The 24,163-nt window shown below is 36.0% G+C and overlaps 2 protein-coding genes and 1 long non-coding RNA gene across 3 annotated transcripts; all 3 read right to left on the bottom strand.

Moving 5' to 3' along the window:
- Window positions 1-7,557: 7,557 nt before the first annotated feature.
- On the bottom strand, window positions 7,558-10,739 carry LOC131632088 (uncharacterized). Its single transcript, XM_058902858.1, has 5 exons — window positions 10,087-10,739; window positions 9,630-9,756; window positions 8,730-9,008; window positions 8,554-8,655; window positions 7,558-8,151 (listed from the first exon to the last, which is right to left on the bottom strand). The coding sequence occupies exons 1-5, from the start codon at window positions 10,737-10,739 to the stop codon at window positions 7,651-7,653; spliced, it is 1,662 nt and encodes a 553-aa protein (XP_058758841.1). The 3' UTR covers window positions 7,558-7,650.
- A 410-nt stretch (window positions 10,740-11,149) lies between these two features.
- Window positions 11,150-13,078, bottom strand: LOC131632082 (uncharacterized). The gene is made up of 3 exons (XM_058902853.1): window positions 12,372-13,078; window positions 11,982-12,293; window positions 11,150-11,896 (listed from the first exon to the last, which is right to left on the bottom strand). The coding sequence occupies exons 1-3, from the start codon at window positions 12,968-12,970 to the stop codon at window positions 11,191-11,193; spliced, it is 1,617 nt and encodes a 538-aa protein (XP_058758836.1). The 5' UTR covers window positions 12,971-13,078; the 3' UTR covers window positions 11,150-11,190.
- Window positions 13,079-14,250: 1,172 nt separating this feature from the next.
- LOC131632084 (uncharacterized) lies at window positions 14,251-18,087 on the bottom strand. The gene is made up of 3 exons (XR_009292903.1): window positions 17,887-18,087; window positions 17,039-17,123; window positions 14,251-14,671 (listed from the first exon to the last, which is right to left on the bottom strand). It is a non-coding gene; the product is annotated as an uncharacterized LOC131632084 (long non-coding RNA).
- Between the last annotated feature and the right edge of the window lie 6,076 nt (window positions 18,088-24,163).

Here is a 24,163-nt window from a genome sequence, read left to right as displayed (position 1 = left end):
AGGTGGGAACTATTATGGGTTTGTCATAGTTGATGATTTCTCTAGGTATTATTGGACGATCTTCTTGGCAAGCAAAAGTGACACCTTCCCTGCATTTGAGAAATTTGCCAAATTGTTTCAAAATAAGTTGAACACTAGCATTGTAACCATCCGAAGTGATCATGGGGGTGAGTTTGAAAATCATCTTTTTGAAGAGTTTTGTGGAAATCATGGCATTAATCATAACTTCTCCGCACCACGGACTCCATAACAAAATGAAGTGGTGGAACGTAAAAACCGTGTTTTGGAAGAACTTGGAAGAACTATGATTAATGAACATGGGCTTCCAAAATACTTTTGGGTCGATGCCATAAATACGGCTTGCTATGTTTTAAATAGGACCTTGATACGACCTATTCTAAACAAAATACCATATGAACTCTTAAAAGGAAGAAAGCCAAACATATCTCACTTTCACGTATTTGGATGTAAATGCTTTGTTTTAAATAATGGAAAGGAAAACCTTGGTAAATTTAATGTAAAAGCGGTTGAGGGTATCTTTCTAGGATACGCTCAATCTAGTAAAGCTTATAGAGTATACAACAAAAGGTTACATATTGTTGAAGAGTCCGTACATGTTTCTTTTGATGAGTCTTGTCCGAAAGTAGTTGGAAAAGGTAGTGGTCTTAATGGTGCAGGTATCTCAACTGAGAGTATACTTAAGGATCCGGATGCTAAGCTTGATAAAGATAAAGATTGCCTCTCACCCGATAATATTAAAGAGGAAGTGGATCAAGCACCTGAAGAGAAAGTGGAAGATCAACCAAGTGATAAAAGTGATCTTCCCCTTGAATGGAAATCTTCTAAGAACCATCCTATGGAAAACATTCTAGGAGACATATCAAAAGGGGTAACAACACGGTCAAGGATAAGTAACTTTTGTTTTTATTATTCTTTCGTCTCTCAAATTGAGCCTAAAAACTCCAAAGATGCATTAGTCGATGAGCATTAGTATTTAGCTATGCAAGAAGAGCTGAACCAATTTAACAGAAATGAGGTTTGGGAACTTGTCCCTCCTCCACGAGACCATCGAGTAATTGGCACTAAATGGGTGTTTAGGAACAAACTAGACGAAAACATGATTATTACTCGCAACAAGGCCCGTGTTGTTGCTCAAGGGTATAGCCAAGAGGAAGGGATCGATTATGAGGAGACTTATGCTCCGGTCGCCCGACTCGAAGCCATACGTTTGTTAATTGCATTTGCATGTTCACAAAACTTTAAGCTATATCAAATGGACGTTAAGAGTGCTTTTCTAAATGGGTTTATTAATGAAGAAGTCTATGTATCTCAACCTCCTGGCTTTGAAAACATTGATTATCCCGATCATGTTTATAAACTTAAGCGTGCCTTGTACGGTCTTAAACAAGCTCCAAGAGCTTGGTACGAGCGGCTTAGTAATTTTTTGATCAATCAAGGTTTCTCAAGAGGGAAGGTAGATACCACTCTATTCATTAAAAGACATGAAAAGCATTCTATATTGGTTCAAGTGTATGTTGATGATATTATTTTTGGGTCTACTAACATGACTCTTGTCAAGGAGTTTTCTAAGCTTATGCAGGGAGAATTTGAGATGAGCATGATGGGTGAACTAAACTACTTTCTTGGACTCCAAATAAAGCAACTAAAGGAAGGCACATTTGTGAGTCAAACTAAGTATTGTCAAGAGCTTATCAAACGCTTTGACATGGCAAAGTCAAAGGCCATTGACACACCCCAATGCCTACCGCCGTCAATCTTGATCGGGATGAACATGGTAAGCCGGTTGATGTAAAAAGGTATAGAGGTATGATTGGTTCCCTACTTTACCTTACCGCTTCTCGTCCCGATATTATGTTTAGTGTTTGTATGTGTGCAAGATACCCATCATGTCCTAAGGAGTCTCACTTAAAGGCCGTTAAGAGCATACTTATGTATCTTTTTGGTACAACTAAGTATGGCTTATGGTTCTCCAAAGGTAGTGATTGTTCTTTGGTTGGGTACTCCGATTTCGACTTTGCCAGTTGCAAATTGGATAGGAAAAGCACTAGTGGTACATGTCATTTCTTCTCAAACTCCTTAGTGAGTTGGCATAGCAAGAAACAGGTTTCTGTTGCTTTGTCAACCGCCGAGGCGGAATATGTGGCGGCCGGTAATTGTTGTGCTCAAATCTTATGGCTCAAGCAACAATCACTTGACTTCAATGTCAAGCTTGATCATATTCTCATCTTTTGTGATAACACAAGTGCTATAAATTTAACCAAAAATCCGGTCTTGCACTATCGCACTAAACACATAGAAATTCGACACCATTTTCTTAGAGACCATGTGGAGAAAGGTGATGTATTATTTGAGCATGTTGAAAGCAAAAATCAACTTGCCGATATCTTTACAAAACCACTAGCTACCGAGCCCTTCTTTCACATTCGTAGGGAACTTGGTGTCCTTGATATATCGGATAGGTTGCAACTATGAGTAGTTGCATGTGCTCTATTTATTATTATTATCTATGCTATCATAAATGTGTTGAAGTGTGTACTCAAGATATGTGAGGGCATATTTCTCTATCTCCCATGTGTAAAGGTAATATCGTTTCAATCTTAGACTCTTCTTAAAATAATGCATCAATATGGTAAACTTGTTACTTGTTCATAGTTGTGTATGTATTATGCATATTTTGGTAGTCTCATGCATACATACATTAAATTTATATATGAACAATTTATATGTTTTGTGTACTTTATTTTAGTTTATTGTCTGAAAAATTCTTACCTCTACTGTGTGTGTGTAAGATTGATACATTGAGCTATGTGCTCATGGTTTGTTTGTTATATTTATGTTATTGTTGCCTTTTTATACTGTCTTTAGTGTCGTTTTATGTGAATGAAATCTATTTGACCATGATTACAAAAGGGTTTGATTGTGATCTAAATTGAATGATATAATAACCACAATATATGTATAACAATGCTTGTCTCTTTTCAATGTTGTCAAAGAGGGAGAAGATATTGGATTAGCCCATACATTGCAGCAAATATGTGCACCAAGATAGGGGGAGCAAGCAAAAGTGAAAAGGCATAGTGAAAGGGGGAGAATCTGCTTAGTGCACTCGGCAAAGTTTACAAGTTTTGCCATCATCAAAAAGGGGGAGTATGTGAGGGAAAATGTGTATTTTCATGATGTCAAAACATTGTGAACTTGACCAAATTAATGTGGAAACAAAGGGGTCAAGTGGATGCATTAAGGAAAGACATTTTTGGTAAAATTCATTCAACATGTCGACGCACTAATGCTACAAGTTGACCTATTGGTGGACTTAAGAAAAATTCCATGTTGGGGCAGAATGCGTCGACGCATTGCATGTTCAGGTCGACGCATGGAACTTTAAGGAAATTTTGGGAATGCGCACGCCGACCCTACAGGTCGACGCATGGAACTTTGAGGAAATCTCAGGTATGTGCACGCCGACCCTACAGTTTGACGCATGTGTCACGTTTGCTTCCAAAACAAGTGCAGGATTGCAATAGGTCGACCTACACATATGGACAGGTCGACCTATCGCTAAAATTACTGGTTTTTTGCTGATTTTAAGTGGCTAATGAAAAGGGTGTGGTATATATTGTCTTTGATCATTCTCAAGAAAAACAACAAGAAACGTGAAAGATATACTCAAGCTTCTTCTCATCTTCAACCTTTCGCTTATTGATCAATAATCACACATAATAATCTTTTTCGATCGAAGTAAGGAACGTGCGTTGATAAGGTTCGACGGTAGACTATTGTCTTGTTCGAGTGAAGATTGTTGAGGGTGATTCTTGTATAAAACCTTAGGGTTTTTCCTTCTACATCAAGGGTTTGCTTTGAAGGTTTTTGACGATCGCTTCGCTTTGGGTTCAATTCAGCCGAGCATAAGGAATTGAGGGATTGTAGATTCACTCATCAAATTTGCTACAACCGGAGGATTAAAAAGGAAGGATCCGGGTCTTGATCGGTGAAGATCATTGACATTGACATGGTTCTACTTTAATCAAGGGGAGGAAAGAATTGTATTCAATTCTACTGCATGTGTGTAGTTGGTGATTGGTAAACTCTTTCCTTGTTAAACATTTTGCAATCAAATAAAACTTTCCTAATTTCATTTGAAATTAGGGGCAGACGTACTCCTGCGAGGACGATAGAGGAACCGCCTAAACAAATATCGTGTTCTTTATCGTCTTTAGTTTTATCCTTTCTATATTCGTTTTCGGTAAAAACTCATAGCTGAGCAAAAATTGAAGCTTGGTGAAAATCGCTCACCAAGTGTTTGATAAAATTACACATTCAATTTTTGGTCAATTTGGGTGAAACGGTTCATTGCGAGTAAGACTCATTTAAGTGTGTATGCTAGTCAATTAATAATTTCCTTGAAGCGAGTAATTAAAATTCACCATTTTCATTCAATTTGTTTATTGCACATATTCGGTCCCTGATAAATTGATCGTTCAAGACGATAAGTTTGATTCCGGGGAATCACTTTTCAAAAGCTAAATTTTTCTTAAGTCGGAAAAAGGTGGTCTATTCACCCCTCTAGACCATCCCTATCGTCTAACAAGAAACCCCTTCAATCCAAACCTCACCAACCCGAAGCACTAAAACAACATTCCTCCTGCTCCCGCTCTTCAAAGAATCATGAACGAAGCCAAAATTAACATCACCAACCCTTGAGCCGATTGGATATTGATCTCTAGATTAATTGGGAATCTTTGGTCTTAAGGAGGACCCCAAACCTATATTTCTCGTAGTTACAAATGAATGACTCAATAGGGCTTTGTCATGAGATGAACTCTCATAAACCCATGTCCCTAAAGACCTACTCACTCATGGTGAGATAAACAACCACAATAAAAAAGTTTAAGAACATTGTAAAAAAAGTAAAATAATTGAAAATAAGTAAATTTTTCAATAGCAAATTAAAATGAAAATAAAGGCTCGAGTATAATACCATTAATGCATAAGTTATAAGAAAAATAGTAAGAACATAAGTGAAGAATAAAGAGAAACAACAATTATTTGGAATGATATAGTAATAGATGATGGATCTCCCTGTTTACCCAGAAAACTGGTAAACAAGCGCTAGTTTCCTTTTTAAAGGTTACTTTGCGGAGTCAACTAGAATACTCCAGGACTGATTGCTTTATTTTGTTAGATTATGCGTATCTTATTTATATTAAATGTAAATAGTGACTTTAACGTAAAAGTAAGTACTGAAATTAAAGGCTTTAAAGTAAACCAAAGCAATAAAAAAGGCAGTAAATGTGCACTGAAAGATAAAATGTAATGTAAAATGATTGCATTTAATTAAACTAGTACGCATACGTACATTCCAAGGTTGCACTCGTTACTCATTGCGCAGAGATTTGAGTTTTACTTGTGTTTATGTAGAAAATGCGGACCCTTAACTATTCCTATGAAACTTGCTTAAATAGAAAAATAAAATAACTACTACTAACGGTCGACTGATTATCAGTCAACACGTGTCTTCGACATGCAAGATCTTCAATTGTGAGACTTCCACGCGTCTTGTGAGAATGATCGCGACTTTACGTGTCTATTAGTCGGGATAACTGCAAGTGCACAGTCGTGTCGTGTAGTTTTAAAAGATATCGAATCCACAGGGACTATAAATCGACCTACCGTTATCTAAAGTTACTATGTAAAGCTAAGGCTAATGATATTTGGGTTTTTTATAAATGGGGAAACTAAAATCTTAAATCTAGGTAAAATATAATAACAAACGGATATCAGTATGTATTTCATCTAACTTAGGTGATCCAAAGTTCCATTGGCCAGATTCTAATTAAATCAAAGATCTTTACTAACTATATTATTTAAAAGTCCTCCTCTCAAACTCTCGCTCTATTGATTCAGACTACGATCCTAACTCTTAATGTACGCTTTCGCCATCCCACCAGATTTAGAAACGCTTTTTGAAAACAACATAGTTAATAAAATGCTTGTTTTATGAAGTCGTTATCTACTTAAATCCCCTAATCTCAAACTCTCGCTCTGTTGACTCGGAACATGCTAATATCCCTAACGTACGCTTTCGCCATCCCGCTCGGGTGTAAAAACACTTTTTGGAAATAAATAAGTTCTAATTAGTTTTAATACGCTTTCGCCATCCTTAAAACTAATGTCCTATCACTACTAGAAACACAGTTTTTAGCCTCGGCCGTTGCTCGTGGCTATAAGGCAAAAAACCGACGCTACTTGACAGTTAGCCTCGGCGTAGCCTCGGTGTCGGGACAGTCTATAACAGTCGAAGCTAACATTTAGCTTCAGCCAAAATGAGTCGTGTCTACTATAGCCTCGGCTAGGTCGAGTCTAAATCGAGGCTCACCTGAAGCCAACGCTACTAATAGCATGGGCCTGGCCGAGTCTAAAAGCAATCTTTGAATGACAACAAAAAATTTAGCCTCGACCACGCCAAGGCTAAAGTTAAATTATAAGACTCCACAAAATTAATTAGCAAGGGATTTGTCGAGGCTAAGGTCAATTTTTGAAAGTCAACAATAAAATTAGCTTCGGCCTAGCCGAGTCTAAAGTAAAATTTGAAAAGTCAATAAAATTAATTAGCCTGGGTTTATTCGAGGCTATGGTCAAGCTCCTGAAGCAGCATCATAATTAGCTTTTGAACAATATTTGATTTAAGATCAATCAGAACTATATTCACTAACTAAATTAAGCACTATATCAAAATTTCCACGGCATAGATTTTTACAAAACCTGGTGCTTTGACATTAAATCCAAAAATAATAGCTTTGCTTGCCACAGCAAGGTCAACATCACTTGTGCTTACAGATACTTTCATAAGATACACAAAGACAAACACCCTAGGGAACAAATATGATAAAGCTATCGTAAACCAATAAAAAAAACCCATTAACACAAACATACACAAAGACAAACACCCTAGGGAACAAATATGATAACGCTATTGTAAACCAATAAAAAAAACCCATTAACACAAACCTGTTTGGACATGGCATAAGCTTTGTTTGACTGGTTGAGAATTTCATAATAGAAGATAGAGAAATTGAGAGCCAAACCCAATCTTATAGGATGAATAGTTGGAAGATCAACATTAACAATATCCTTCAAGACAAAACATTAAACAATTAACAGTAATTAATTAAACAATCTTCCAAACACTAAAAAATTAACCAAAACAAAAGACAATAACCTGTGCAGCCTTGTAAGAACAAAAGCATGTAATGTCTTCTCCTTCAAAATCATGTCATGTGCTGTCTTCTTCAATCAATTTCATGAAGATCATGTGTATCCTTAAATCAATTTTATCAAGATCACAAACCATGTCATATCTTTTCCCTTAAAAAAACAACCAAAGAATAAAAGCACATGCAACAAAATATAGATAATAAGCAAATGACACATAAAATTCAGAAGCTAAAAGACATAAAGCTTTAACATAGCACATTTGAAGTAACAATTATCCAAATATTACATAGGTTGAAACAACAACAAAAAAGTAGTCATAGCTACAACAAAAAACAGGCCCAAAAACTCGGAATACATTGAAGATCATGTCCAAAAAAATATACATCCGAGACTACTTTTACTAAGACGACGTGATCAATGTTCACTTAATGATTGGTCATCTAAATCATCATCATAGTGAGGATTTGATGGTCGAATGACAGCACTGGCAGATTGACCATTTGAAGTAGCAAGATTTTGCATTATAAATGCCTTCAAAGCATTCATTTCAGACTCCATCTTCTTAACAAACTCATTAGACGCTTGATATTGTTCTGTTGCCTTCCGAGCAATCTCATTTGACGCTCGAATAGCTTCGGTAGCCTCTTGGAGTTGAGCTGTTGTAGCCGCGGCCAATTGTTCAGCTCTAATTCTAGCTGCTCTCTCTAATTCAAAGGATGTCCCAAACATAGATCCATAGGAATTTTGAGGTTGTTGGATAAAGGATGTGGATCCATGCTTCAGATTGATAGCTAAATCTCCCGTACCATAGACCCGGCCACGACTACGACCCCCAGCAGAATCTGTCCATAACTTAAAAACGGTCCCTCCATCTAACCTCTCGACATCATCTCCAGCCTTTTCTTTAAATGTGGTCTGTAAAACAGAAAAAGGAGTCATTTCTAAATATAGGTTCATATAAGCCATTATATAGCAACCACTATACTAAATAAAGAGTAAAGTATACCAACTAAATTTGTAAACATGGAGTCATTTGGAAATAAATAGAAATGGTACCGTGTCAGTTTTGGTATATACCAAATAAACATGCAGTATGTTGTATTGTGTCTATATATAATGGTAGAGACAACATATTGAGATTGACTACTCATTGGAAATAAATTCACATTAAAGAGCTCTCAATATGGGAAAAAATATTTCAATAAATAACATTAATTTTATAGGAACAAGCTATGATATCTTGGATCTTATAAAAAATCTATGATATCTTGGTAATTACACCCATTGAGATTGAGTTCACAATGAACGAAAACTTACGTATGTAGACTCAGCACGATGATCAACCCATTCGCCATTTTTCCTCTTATGGGTCTTCAAAAACAACTCATCAGGGCGCACATCCCTTTGAAGCTTGTGGGTCTACAAATATAAATTTGAGTAAATTTGACAGTATAAATAATTAAAGATTAAAACAAATCTACTTTATTACTTACAAGCTCAAGCGCTACATCAACATGAGCCTTACGGCCTGAGGTGTGGACTGCTCCTCCTCTTGCTGAATTTCGATTGACCTTGTTTTGGGAGGAAACTTTCAGGAACACGTCACCCTTCCAATAAGTTTGAAGCTCATTCCAAGCATCCCCACCAATCCATGGAGGACAGATCCCTTTCGACCTTAACTTCTTCATTATGTCACTTAGTCGAACGGCTGCCTTTGAATAAAAGGCTTTCTTGACTAACATATGATATCGAGGATCCCATGAAACCTTGTCCTGAAAATAATTAAAATAGTATAATTAACATTTACTATCTTCTTTAGACTTAGACTTGTGTAACTATAGAGCAACCACGTGATTGTGCCACTTTAGGTAGGAACCATATGAACTATGAAACTAATAATTATGAAAACAACAAAAATACTATCATTATAATCTGCTGTTTAAATGCAAGCCTATTATTCCTTGTTGGGCAAAAGGTAAACAATATTCTAGGGCCTGTAATTGACAAAACCTCTCCCATAAGTGTAATACACTATCACATTTTGATTCATTATATATATTAAATTCACATCAAGCATACATAAGTGAGGGTTACAGAAGTAAAAATGTATTAAACATGATCGAAAACAATATTTTGAAATGGTCAGGTGCTGCCTTGTAAAATCCAGCAACAAAGGAATTTGTGAGAACTCATTCCTTTGCAAAGTATCTTACTGAAACAAAGCTATTTTATTAAGAATTCTCATGAAAGAGTTAACACTCAATTTATCAATGCCATATGTCTTCATAACTCTTGCATCCAGTTAAAACATAACAAAAAATTCTAATGCACCATATCACTAAAGAGCTAAAACTATAGACTACCTTAAGAGTCAAAACTCAACAAATACTTACCGCAAAAAGAGCAAACCATTTTTCTCTAACATCATCGTCAACTACAGTCCAATTATAGAAACCCTTATAAAACTGTTTGTGTATCGCATAAGTAATGGCATTAGCTACTTCTTTGCCTGGAACAAGCCTGCAATATTGAATGAAACCAATGATGTCATATGATATAATGTTGAAGCTCTAGTTTTGAGTTTCTGCTCATGAATACCACATGTATAAACCTGTTAGAATTTGAGAAAATATCATATGTTTATTTTACATTACAACATCTTAGTTTATCATGTATGGTCAGTTTACCAATGACTAGTGTTGTAACTCACATTGATATTGGTTTGGCAAAGGGACTAAATTAAACTACTGACAATGTGTTAGGACTTGAAACCAATGACTAAATAATCTGCCATTAGAGAAAAAGGAGAAAGTACGCAGATATAACTTGAAACATTTATTTTAAACTTACCCGGTACCACGAAGTTGTATAATAACCTTCCCATTATCATCTCTTGTTATCAAATGAGGGGGGACATTTTCTTCACCCATGACCACCTCATCCTCATCCTCGTCCTCGTCCTCCTCCTCAATTTCCTCTTCATTTTCCTCCATCGGAATCTCACGCGAGGCATGAGTTGAAGGGCCATCCATATTTTGAATGTTTAAACCAGGAGTAGGCATAAACCTAAATACCTCAGAGCTAGAGGAATGAGTAGGTGCAGATAATGATGTAGCCTGTGCCAGCGGTGCAGCCTGTGGAATCGGTGCAGTCCGCGGCACCGGTGCAGTCCGCGGCACTGGTGCAGCCCGCGAAACTGGTGCAGTCCGCGGCACCGGTGCAGCCCGTGGAATTGTTACAGTCTGCGGCACTGGTGCAGCCCGCACTAGCAATGGAGTTGGAGCGGACGAGGGATTCGGAGCGGACAATGGAGTCGGAGCCATCGATGGATTTTGAGCTGTTGGTGGAGTCAGTGCTGTAGTAGTCGGTGATGACTGAACAAATGCAGATTTCTTGTGAAACATGCTATTCCGATGACCAATAAGCTTTCCTGGTGCTAAGCACTTAGATTTTCCTTTTTTTGGATTTGCATTTCCTCTCTCGCCTCCACTTCTGTTAGTCATCTATTGTCATAAAATACAAAACAATTAGACAAAAATATAATAAAATTAAAGAGACAACTATAAAATGCATTTTAAAATTCACTAACATTAAATAAATTTTAGAGATTCAATAATATTTTTCACAACATAACCTAGTCCTTTTATTGGTATCTTATATGAAACATAAAACAAATCAAGATTAAAATAATTCATAGACACTTGGCCACAAAAACATTAAAAATACAAGCTTTAATAATTCATGCCTACTCTGTATCATTCCTCTTCATACACAAGCACTCTAGTGATATTGAAAAACTACATCTTAAGAAATCATTATACTTAAACTTAGCAAAGAGTTATACTGAACCACAATAGTGAAACTTAATTACAACATGGATATTGAAATACAAAATACATATAATAAGCCATAACACAGTAATGTATCTTAAATCAATATCCTGTCTTTGCTTCACTACGTATCAAAAATCTCTTCAAACACATCTACTTGTGAGTCGTCACGCAAACAAGATATTGATTCAATTTCAATAGTGGGTAGAACAGGTAACATCCCATCAGACTGATAAGGCACTTCATCCTCTATGTTATCAATCATCACATGACCCCTTGGTTTTGTGGTGATTGCCGCACACCATCCACGCATGTCTCTACACATTTCTGGATATGGGACATAATACACTTGTCTTGCATTTTGCGCAAGGATGAAAGGGTCATAAAGACGATAACGCTTATCCATCTTAATATCAACAATTTTATATTGTGGATGAACCTTTGTGCCTGTATTCTTTGTTGGGTCAAACCATTCACAATAAAAAAGTGGAATCTTCTCCTTCAAACCAAAATAATCTAGTTCATAGATATGTTTGATTATGCCATAGAAATCATCCTTTCCTCCTTCAGCGAGACCTTTCACGTGCACACCATAATTGACCGTTTTTTTACCTTTGCTCCATTCTTCGGTATGAAACTTATACCCATTGACAAAGTACATGTTCCAAGATATTGCCAATGATGAAGGACATTCAGATAAGGCAATTATGTCTTTGTTGGTTACTCCATTAGTCTTCTCATTTACATATTTCTTAAACCATATGGGAAACTCTGTATGTATTCGTCCAGATGAATCTTCTATATTTATAGAGTGGCTCTCCAAGAAAATGCTGCAATCAACCACACGATTCATGAGTAAATATTTATCATGATATGCAACAAGATCGTGATTGATGTATTATGACACAAACTTACTCAAGATATGGTTTGACCTCATCACAATTTATCAAGACATGTACATGTGAAGACTTCCATTCCTTATCTGATAGATAATGTTTTCCAGACTTCCCACTTGGTCGACCACCACTGTTTAGGAGGGACATTGTAGGTAGGATGTCATCATGGTCTGAACGAGGATTGTTACTAATATTTGTAGTTGGCAACAAACCAAATGAGTTGAAATAATGAGAACAAAAGTAATTTGTCTCACGATGTATATAGTCGGTGCATATGGAACCTTCAACTCTAGCCTTATTTGTCACTGCCCTCTTTGAGACTCCCATAAATCTACACATTCAATCATCCCACATCTATTAGGTTATGATAAACAAGTAATCACTAAAAAAAAGCAACCACAACAATTACCTTTCGAATGGATACATCCACCGGTATTGTACTGGACCACCTAGCATCGCTTCTTTAGCAAGATGGATCGGAAGATGCTCCATTGAGTCAAAGAACCCCGGTGGAAAAATCCTTTCTAACTTGCATATGATAACTGAAATATTCTCATCCAATTTAACTAAGTCATCCATCCTTAACGTATTGCAACAAAGATCTTTGAAGAATCGACTTAGCTCGGTTAATGGTTTCCAAACCGAATCCGGCAACGAGCGAAATGCAATTGGGAGTAAGCACTCCATGAAAACATGACAATCATGGCTCTTCATCCCATGCACCGTACCCTTTTCGACATTGGCACACCTAGAGAGGTTTGAAGCATAACCATCTGGAGTTCTCAATTCCTTCAACCATTTACAAACCAACTTAACTTCAGGTTTGGTCAGAGTGTAGCTTGCCTTTGGTTTACCCCTCTTTCCATTAGCTAAGGGTTGGAGCTCCAAGTCCCCACGAAAGCATAATTCAGCCAAATCTTCCCTTGCCTTTTCGTTATCCTTTGTTTTGTCCTTAACATTCATGACAGTGTTAAATATATTATCGAATACATTTTTTTCTATGTGCATCACATCAAGGTTGTGCCTTAACAAGTTATCCTTCCAATATGGGAGATCCCAAAAAATACTTCGCTTTTTCCAATTATGATCAACTCCATACCCTTCGAACTCTTTCCATTTTGCTTCCCATCAGATTTCAGTCACTTTTGGAAAACTACTTATTACCGCCCATATATCTTGCCCTGTGGAAATAGGAGGTGGGTCATCTTTCACAACCCTATTTTTTATGAAACTTCTTTTACTCCTTCTGAAAGAGTGATTAGTTGGCAAGAAACGACGATGACAGTCAAACCAAGAATTCTTATGGCCTTTTTTCAAGGTAAAAGCATCTGTGTGTTCCATACAATGAGGGCATGCCAGCTTACCTTGTGTTCCCCACCCAGATAACATACCATAGGCCGGAAAATCATTAATTGTCCACATCAAACAGGCTTTCATGATGAAGTTTTGTTTTGTGGATATATCATATGTCAAAACTCCATTGGACCATAATTGACATAGATCATCAATCAATGGTTGCAAGTAGACATCTATCTTCAATTTAGGGTTGTGAGGTCCGGGTATGAGACAAGTTAGAAACAAGTATGGTTTGGTCATGCACATTTCAGGGGGAAGATTGTATGGAGTAACTACTATTGGCCAACATGAGTATGGAGAAGCCGATGCTTGAATGTAAGGAGTAAATCCATCTGAACACAGACCTAATCTTACATTTCTGGGTTCTCTAGCAAAGTCAGGATGTACATCATCAAAATGTTTCCACGCTTTTCCATCAGACGGATGGCGAAGGACGTTTGAACTATTTTTGTTTATGTGATGCCATCTCATTTCAGTTGCTGACTCAGTTGATGCATATAGTCTTTGTAATCTAGGAATGATTGGGAAATAAAACATCCTCTTCACCGGGACATCTGTGTACGTTCCCATGCCAGTCCTGTGAGGAATGAACCTAGGAGCATTACAAAATTTGCACCCAGACAACTTGCTATCATCCTTGTAGTATAACATACAACCATTCTTACAACAATCAATCTTCTTAACCTTTAGCCCTAACTTAGACACCAACTGTGATGCTTGGTAATAGTTCTCAGGCAAACATTTTTGAACTGGACATACACTTTTAAGCATTTGGGCAACAAAATCTAAACCTTTTTGTGGAACATGCCAGTTAGACCTAATTTCAAGAAGTTGAGTAGATATTGATAACATAGACTGGGTAGCACCCTTATAAATGGGTTTGTTGAAAGATATCAACTTTTCATAAAACTGTTTAGCTTCTTCGTTGGAAAACTCATCCTCCGAAAATTCCTCTTGTTGCATGTTATCATTCGCGTGAGAGAAACCTCCATGAGGCCTAAAAGCATCATACACCATCTGATCCATTGCCTCAAACTGGTCAGCATGACGCACATGCTCACTACTATTTAAACCATCCCCTGTATCAATATTGACCTCCACTTCTCCATGTTGAGTCCAAATCCAATAGTTTGGTTGAAATCCATCTCGATACAGGTGTAGTCTTACATTAGTTGCTGTACTTATCTTGCCACACTTGCAATTTATGCATGGACACCTTATCCCTCCCTCTGATTTACAAATGGATTGTTTTAAAGCCCTCTTCACAAAATTTTTAACCCCACGAACAAACTCTTCTTTCAATCCGTGTCTATCAGAATATGCTCTATTATACATCCAAGTACGATCCATTTTCTATATGGAAAACAATTAACATGTGAGTCACTAAACATTAAAATATATCTTGTTAGGACTGAACCGGTTCACCGAACTGGTACGACTGTTCAGTTTAATTCAAAGTAAAGAAAACCAAAGAATTATTTTCTCATGTATCCTATTGTAAGAGATGATGCATTTAATTTTCTAAGTTAGTGCATTTAATCAAGGATAACAAGATAATTTAACCAAAACGATAAACACAATGATGTACCCAAAGGGTGAATAAATCACGTCGGACCACAAACTAGTTCACATGTCTTATATTATATGTTGAAAACAATGTGAATAAGTCAGTTTGGGTGCATGTAACATTAGACGCTCAACTTCCAACCATTAAGTGTAGTGGAGCGTTCCAACCATTAAGTGTAGTTTGTTTGATGTACTTGAGTTGAAGAACTTGCCTTCAAATTCAATTTTAGAGGAACTAGTATGTTTCGTGTTCCAATTTTTGAACTTAACTATACTCAAAATAAATACTAATACATTGTTGGTCCCAAAACTATAATGGCATTATTTAAAAAGGAAGTGGAACAGTACAAACAATGCAATTCTTTTTTCCTATTATGTTTATGTTTTAATTAAATTTCTATTACAAAATATTGTGCCACTGTCATGGAAAGTAAAGAGACCAACAAACAAGCTAAGTTTCAATGTCATTAAGAATTTTCAAATGTTATTTTCCTTTTGGTTAATATGTCATTTTTGGTTATATATATATATATATATATATATATATATATATATATATATATATATATATATATATATATATATATATATATATATATATATATATATATATATATATATATATATATATATATATCATTGCATGTAACCCATTCCTGCATCAACCAACATACATCTACTGTTTGTTTATTTCATAAGTTAACCAAACTTTACCTAAGCATTCATTATCAAGCAATGTATCTAATTTATAATAAGCTTACATTCATTATACATTCATCGACCAATGAATTAAAAAATAATCTCTTTCCACTGAGTTAAAATTTATTGCATCTAGAGAATTATGTAAAGAAATATTAGTATTTTTAGTCCAAACTGGTTCCATTCCATGTAGAAGGAAATAGTTAATTCTTGAAATTTTAAGCTTATCTATTGGCACCACTCCTTTCATTTACCTATAGCTTTTCATTTCAAAGGTTAACTCAAAGTCAGTTATTTACAAGACTTTGCTGACAAAATAAAATGCAAACAAGTTGGTTAGAAGTGTGACTCATTTATAACTTTCAAATTTACACTTGAAAAGAGGTAGAGAAATAGATTAGAAACTTCATTTGATCAGGCGATATTGAAAAAGGAAAATTTGTGATAGTTTCTTAGCAGAAATTTCTTGATATTGTGTATATGGGAGTTGCATCTTCAACTAATGGAACACTTCGCAAAGATCATGCTCATATTTTAAACACTGTATTAAGAAAGTAAGTGCATATATATAATGATCAGTTGGCAATTAGTATTGTGAAATGTGATTAATTATTGATAGATTATGTGAAATTTTTTGAATTATTCAGAATTAGAATGCTTTAATACATAACTACAAACATGGATTTTCAACAACCTGGAGTCGTGTCTGTGTTTCCAAGTCACATTATGAAGCTTCACACAATATGTTCTTGGGATTTTCTTAACTCACAAACTCATATTGAAATTGTCAACAAGCTCTCTAATTCTTCCTCTTCGTCAAACATCATAGACACAAGTTGGTTATTATTCAAGTATTGAACTAAAGAGCATAGTAGTTTCCTAATTTGAATAATTAGTTAATTAATTAAACAATAAGAAATATTCAAGGTCAGTAGTAGTTAATGAATAGTTGTCACTGGTCATTTTAAACACTTGCTGTTATCACTGAGAAATAATACCCAAATTACATTTTATTCATCACTGGGATTTTATAGATAGGTGACTTGCCCAAGTGTAACAAGCCCTTGTTAGAACTATATTCTTCTAAACCTGATCAAACAAACCTATGTGTATATTATAATTCAACTCTCTTTTCCATACTTTTAACATTCAACATAGTTTCAATCTGTTAGATAATCTCAAAGCACAAGATCAAAATGTTAACTATAAAACATATACTTCATTGAAAGGTTAAAAATACATATATTATATTTATATTGACTTCTACACATTAGTATTTTAATTACTTCTACAAACCACTATTCTCGACGGTGGATATCCCACCATACCGACCGCTTCGCGGCGCCATTATAACATATTGTGGCAGAAAACACCGAATATCAACCTATATTTACCATTATGGCGGAATAATATGAGAGAGAGAGAGAGAGAGAGAGAGAGAGAGAGATAGATTACCTGGTTTCAAATTTTGAATTAAGAAGCAGAACCAAAGGTCAATGTACAAGTCAACTTATGCTTGAATGAGTGAATGATGTCCAAGCTGGAAATATTCAGAATCAGAACTTACACGTCAATGTGTCTATCTCAAGTTATGCAACCAAAGGAAAAAAAGGAAATAATAGTAACAGATGGCATACATATTTTAAACCAGAAAGCAATCAGATCAAACAAGTTATGCAACCAAAGGAAAAAAAGGAAATAATAGTAACAGATGGCATACATATTTTAAACCAGAAAGCAATCAGATCAAACAAATTACTTAGAGACGCGTATGTGTTAGTGATATAATTAAAATGAAAGTGTCCAACAAGAACTAAGAGATAATGATGTTGTACTAAACAATCTCTATTAAATAGAATAGAGTGACAGAAAAATCAATTTGTAAGAAATTCTTCCAACTAAGGGCTAGTTTGTGTGGGCTTTAAAAAAAGTGATTCTTTCATTTTATTTTCAGAAATGATTTTTATAAATCACAAATGGCAGAAAGACTCTTAATAAAGATTCAATTTGTATTAAAGTGTGCTATGTTGAGAAGCGAGAAAAACCAGAAGTCACTGCAGTTAGTAAATTGAAACCATTAAAATTATGGAGCTAAGAAGCATACACTACTGTACACGAAGAAGAAGTGCATAGCAATAGTGATAAATTGGAGAAGTTAATTCCTTCGACGATGCTTAGGGTTTTGCTCGTTGAACCCGATGATTCATCCGACGATGCTTAGGGTTTTTTGTTTCTTAAGAGATGAAAGAAAATTAGAGATGAAAAGCAGAGGGAAAAGGTAGAGGGAAAGGGGAAAAAAATACCTGATGAACTTTAATCAAATATAATGGATGATCTTCCAGTTGGTTCACCCCATTCCAGTTGGTTCAACTATCGTACGAAGAGATGAAAATTAGGAGAATCAATTAGGATTTTAGGATTTTGATTTTTTGTTTGATTTCAGGTTATTGATATCTGGGCTGGTTTTAGGGTTTTTACGAAAAAGTAAGAGAATGAAAAAAAGAAGTGGGAAAACGAAGAGGGAAATGAAAAAGAGAAGAGAGGGAAAATGAATTTTGGGTATTATTAGAACCAAAGAATGAATAAATCAAATCACTGAACTTAGTGATAAACTAACTTTGATAGATGAAATGGTTAAAATGTTAATTCCAATTCAACATGTCCTGGGATCGAAACCTTATGGGCACAGTATTTTAATTTTTGTAAATTCTCAGCAAGGTGTCTACTTACTAATACAAATAATCATTCGTGTCTATTAAAAAATATAAATTAATAGTTAGCCTCGGTGAACCGTGTCTACATAATAATGACAATAATAATTATTACTTAGCCTCGACAACAACCGTGTCTATTAGATTAAATATATAAATTATTAAAAGTTAGCCTCGGTTAAGCCTTGACAAATATATAAAAAAAATTAATTCAAAAATTAGAAAATAACTAGCCTCGCATCGGCCGTGTCTAATGAATTAAATAAAAATAAATTTCAAATGCAACTATGAAATACCTTTTTAGCTTCTGGGTAGCTTGGGCTTTACCGAGGCTACTTAGCCTCGGTGTCGGTGGCCGAGGCTAAATCCAAAGCTAAAATGAAGTTTTCTAGTAGTGTATGTCTACTATCCAGTTAAAGATCTCAAACTTTCGCTCTATTGATTTTAACCTTTGACCGTCTTAACCCCTCAAACTTTTGCTCTATTGGTTTTAAGACTTACTAATTAAATTAGACATACAAACCAAAAACAAGTGACATTTAATAAAACATAATTAAGCCAATTTATTTCGGATCCCTTTGGTTAGAGTACTTTACATACCGACATCTAAATAAATTAGCCAGACATATTAATACGGTTAAACATGCATAGATTCATTTGGTTTATAATAAAAGGCATGTTAAATGGCATACAATATATCATGCAATAATAATATAAATAAAGGCGGTAAATAATAAACCTGAAATAAAATAAATCTGAATTGAATTGAATCTTGAAGTACTCGAACTTCCACCACAGGTTGGCTGGATCGTTCTTCAGAAATTATTCAGCGTAAATTAAACAAGGAAATTAAAAACCAAATCTAACGTAAGGTTAGATCCGTTAAAGGTTCACAATAATTTCCGGTGTAGAAATTATTGTGAGAAAAGATGAACAAGAATTAAAAACAATTACTGGAAGAGTAAAATGCTGGAATGAAAATAATACTGAAAGCTATGGCTGGGACTAAGCATGGTCCAACCCTTTTTCACTTCGTAGAAGCCTCTATTTATAATGAGAAATGTGGTAAATTCTTCTTCACGTGTTCCTCTTTCTTCCCCGAGAATTTAGGAACGGTTTTGACTTGGAAAGAGTTGGAGACGTGCGCCTTGTGTGAGAAAGAAGTGGAGAAAATAGTGGAGAGGTGGAGACGGGCGTCTCCATTTGTGACGTGGTCATTTGTGGGCTTTGGGCCTTTGGAGACGGGGGTCTCCAACTTTGGAGATGGGCATCTCAACTTTGGAGACGGGGGTCTCAATTTGGAGACGGGGGTCTCAGTTTGGAGACGGGGGTCTCCATTTGGAGACGGGGGTCTCCATTTGGAGATGGGCATCTCCCTCTATCTTCGTAGATTGGGCTTGCATCTTTGCACAATTGGGTCTTCTTTGCACCCCTTTCTTACTTCAGCACCCCTTTTTCATCTTTTAAGCATAAATAGTAGTGGATTTAGCTCCATTTCTTCTCCTTTTCACAAATAGTCCTCAAAACGACCATAAAACCTAAAACAATGAAAATACCAGCATAATACCAACATAAAGCAACTTAATTTAAATAAAATAGAGAAATAATCTATGTAAATCAAGTCAAATAAACGATACATTTTCGTGTTATCAGAGAACCGCCAGAAAACTGCCTGAAACTGCTCCTTAACTTCTACTGCTTCTCGACTTCCACTTCAGTTTCTGCAGCCAAAATTCCTTAAGTCTTCGCATCCTTTTGGTCTGGTCGAACGCTAAAACCTCAGACGATCTTCCTAGTCGAACAGCTTCGACTACTAAACGTTATTTGGTCGAATCGCTTCGACTCAGCTGGTAATGTAGATATTAACTTGAGGCCCAATTACCAATTTAGGGCCTTTTTTACCAAATTGAGGCCCAATTGCCAATTTTGGGCCTTAGTTGCCCATTTATTTAGTAAGTCGAAATCCTAGGGTAACAAATTGCCCCTCCAAGCGACTTCTTTCGACTGACTTTAGGAAAGAGAAAGATGTCGTTTCAGTTCTTTCTTGGGTTTCGACTTTTGTTAATTCCCATTACGCCATGATTACGTTTCATTTTCCCAGGCACTAATTATTACCTAAACGCTAGGTAATGGGCTATTAACTGCTTCCAGCTTGCTTGTGTCAGTTTCCAAGATATTTAATACGATTTTTGATCTTCTAACTTCCTTCCCCCACGTTTGTCTTGCTGAAGTAACTACACATTCTCTATATATAGCCTCATTCCTTCCACTTCTTTTTCCATCTCCTTACGCACAACACCTTAAACTCTTTCATCTTTTCAAACTATGGCACAACCTTTAACAAATGCCAACATAAGATCCTGCATTAAGAAAGAATTTAAGCTTTCTGCAGAAGAGTTTGATGCGAATCATATCAATGCTCGTGCCCTCTATGCTAGCCAGGGGCTTGCATTTTATCCTGAAATTCTAGATGGAAACATCTATCCCTGCATGCTGATTGAGTTCTGGAGATTTGCATCTTTGCGCATAGATCCAGAAGGGAGGACTACTATAACCTCCACCATTCGAGGGGCTCATGTCAGCATCACTCCCTCAACAATCTCTTATTTGTTTAAATGCAGCAATACCGGTGCAACGTTTGTTGACAACATCTTCGACATGAACACTTCTAACATGTTAAGGGATCTCATGGACAATGACCCCTTTAGTGCCAGGGTTATCAAAATTTGGCACCAACTTTTGGTAGGCAACTTTCGTCCGCGCAACCATAATAAAAATAACATCATGGTGGAAGACTTGGAGTTCATTTCTTGTGCTCTTCAAGGGAAGAAAATTAACTTTCCTCTTTTGATTTTTAAACAACTCGTGGAAGCTGTCTCTTCGACGGCCTCTCGTCAAGGAATGGTGACTTGTCTTCCTTATGGAAGATTCTTGTCTTACCTATTTCTCAAGCAAGGTGTAGTGAGGAAAATGCGCAAGGCTGGGCGCGTAGAGATGTTCGAAGCTGAAAGTCTACCCCTATTATCCTTGGAGGACATCAACCGAAGAGTTCACTAATATTGGAAATTTTAGTGGCTTTAGGGTTTGCCAGTTTTTTTTTCTTTTGTAATGACTGCGCCTTCCATGAAGGAACTTTTTGTAATGACTGGCCAAGTTTTCTAGCCATTTTAATATAATTCCTTAGTTTCATTCTCTTATGTGAATTTCTTGAAGTATAGGTTTATATTTTTTCAAATACTTACCATTTACCCTCAAGATTCGACCATCTGAATTTAGTTCTTCAATTTCATACGCATTGTTTGAAAACACTTGCAAAATTTTAAACGGTCCTTCCCAACTTGGGGACCATTTACCCAATAACTTATTCCTTTGATCCATGGGTAGAATAACCTTCCATACATAGTCACCTACCATGAATGTCTTCTCCTTGACTTTCTTGTTGTAAGCCTTCGCCACCTTTTCCTTTTGTCTTATTAATCTATCCAACGCTATTAGCCTCTCTTCGTCTAATTCGACTAACTCATCTAACATCATATTCCAGTATTCGTCAGACGAGAGACTATTTTGTCGTTGAATTCTTGTCGACTGTAGATGAATCTCTGCAGGCAATACAGCATCATGCCCAAAAGTCAAACGAAATGGGGTAGTTTTTATTGCTTCCTTTGGTGACGTTCGACAAGCCCAAAGGATTTGGTCGAGCGTTTGATGCCAATTTCTTGGCTTTTTTCCCACATGCTTCTTTATTAAATTTATGATAACTTTATTAGCAGCTTCGACTTGACCATTTGCCTGGGCATAATATGGAGTAGATGTTAGCAATTTAAACCCTGTTTCTGCTGCAAAAGCCTGCATTTTTTGACCAACAAAAATTGATCCTTGATCAGTAGTAATAGTTTCTGGGATCCCATATCTGTAGATAATGTGTTTTTGTATGAAACTAATCACTGCTTCTTGATCAGCATTAACTAGTGGGATTGCCTCTATCCATTTAGTAAAATAATCTATTCCTACTAAGATGAATCTTTGTTGCTTAGAAGATGCAGGTTTAATCTCTCCTATTAAATCCAAAGCCCATCCTCTAAAAGGCCAAGGTTTGATAATCGCATGCAATTCACTGGCTGGAACATGTTGAATGCCTGAAAATTTCTGGCACTCTTGGCATCCTCTTGCATATTCAATACAGCCTTTTAGCATTGTTGGCCAATATAAACCTTGTCTAAACAACAACCATTTCATCTTATGGCCTGATTGATGAGCTCCACAAACACCACTATGAACTTCTGACACAGCCAAATATGCTTCAGCTTCACTTAAGCATCTCAACAACACACCCTCAGCTGTTTTCTTGTATAAATCATTTCCTAATATCACATAGTTTAGAGCTCTGTATTTAATCTTTCGATCAGTTCCTCCGACTGGATTATTTAGGTAGTGGACCAATGGGTTCCTCCAATCAACATCAGTCATATTGTCGATGGCAAAAATTTCCAAGGCATACAAATTTTCAATTTTAACATCATCATCTACCCCCTCGAATTTTGACGTCGACAATTGACCCAATTTATTTAATACTTCATGAGTTTCTTTATTCTTGATCTCAACCATATCTTCCAACTTATCTTTAGAAACTCTATACCCAGAAGCAATTTGTGCCAATTCATTGGCAATGTAATTGTTGGATCTTGGTACATGCAAGATCTCAACATGCTTGAAATTTTCTAATAAGCGTATCACGATTGCATAATACATTATTAGATTTTCTTTAATGCACTTATATTCTTTCTTGATTTGTCGAATCACTAGTTCATAATCACCTCGAATCTCAACCCGGGTTGCCCCCAAATCTATTAGGGCTTTCAAACCAGTAATCAAGGCTTCATATTCGACTTCATTATTAGAGCATACTTCTTTCATTTTGTAATGGAACTTAGTTGGAAGTCCCTTAGGGGAAATAATTAGGACTCCAATGCCTGAACCATTTTTGTGACTAGAGCCATCGAAAAACAATTTCCAGTTAGTTTGCTCGACTTGATTTACAGACAATTCGACTAACCCATGGTCGACTATAAAATCAGCCACAACTTGTCCTTTCATAGCTTTTAAAGGGACATATGTCAAGGAAAATTCAGTTAGCGCTAAGGCCCACTTACCAATTCGACTATGCAAAATTGGTTTAGACAACATATGTTTAATAATATCAAAATGAGAAGACACATACACATCAACAGGCTTTATATATTGCTTAAGTTTGTTACATGAGAAATACAAGCATAAGCATAATTTTTCAATATCATTATACCTAGTTTCAGCATCTACTAGGGTTCGACTTAGATAATATATGGCTCTTTCGACGCCATTATCATCTTCTTGGGCCAACATACTCCCAATTGTCGAGCCTGATGCAGCTATGTATAACTTCATACTTTTTGTCCTATTGGGGGGTAACAAAATAGGAGGCTTAGTTAAATAAGCTTTTATTTGGTCGAATGCCTGTTGATGTTCTTGTTCCCATTTGAATTGATCTTGGTTCTTGAGTTTCACAAGTGGTGAAAATATCTTCGTTTTGCCACTTAGATTTGAGATAAATCTCCTCAAGAAATTAATCTTCCCCAGCAATGACTGGAGTTGTTTCTTTGTTTTTGGCGCCTTTAGCTCCAAGATTGCTTTCGTCTTATTTTGGTTTATCTCAATGCCTTTCTTGTGAACCACGAAGCCTAGGAAATCCCCTGCATGTACACCAAAAGCACATTTTAAAGGGTTCATTTTGAGTCCATATTTCCTCATACGTTCAAAAGATTGTCGAAGATGGTCTAAGTGACCATTTTCAGAGTTAGATTTTATTACAATATCATCAATATAAACCTGCATA

The sequence above is a fragment of the Vicia villosa genome, unplaced genomic scaffold (assembly GCF_029867415.1).
Source record: "Vicia villosa cultivar HV-30 ecotype Madison, WI unplaced genomic scaffold, Vvil1.0 ctg.000903F_1_1, whole genome shotgun sequence".
In the NCBI taxonomy this organism is placed as follows: Eukaryota; Viridiplantae; Streptophyta; class Magnoliopsida; order Fabales; family Fabaceae; genus Vicia; species Vicia villosa.
Note: the sequence above shows the minus strand (reverse complement) of the source record. Positions and strands in the feature narration are given on the sequence as shown.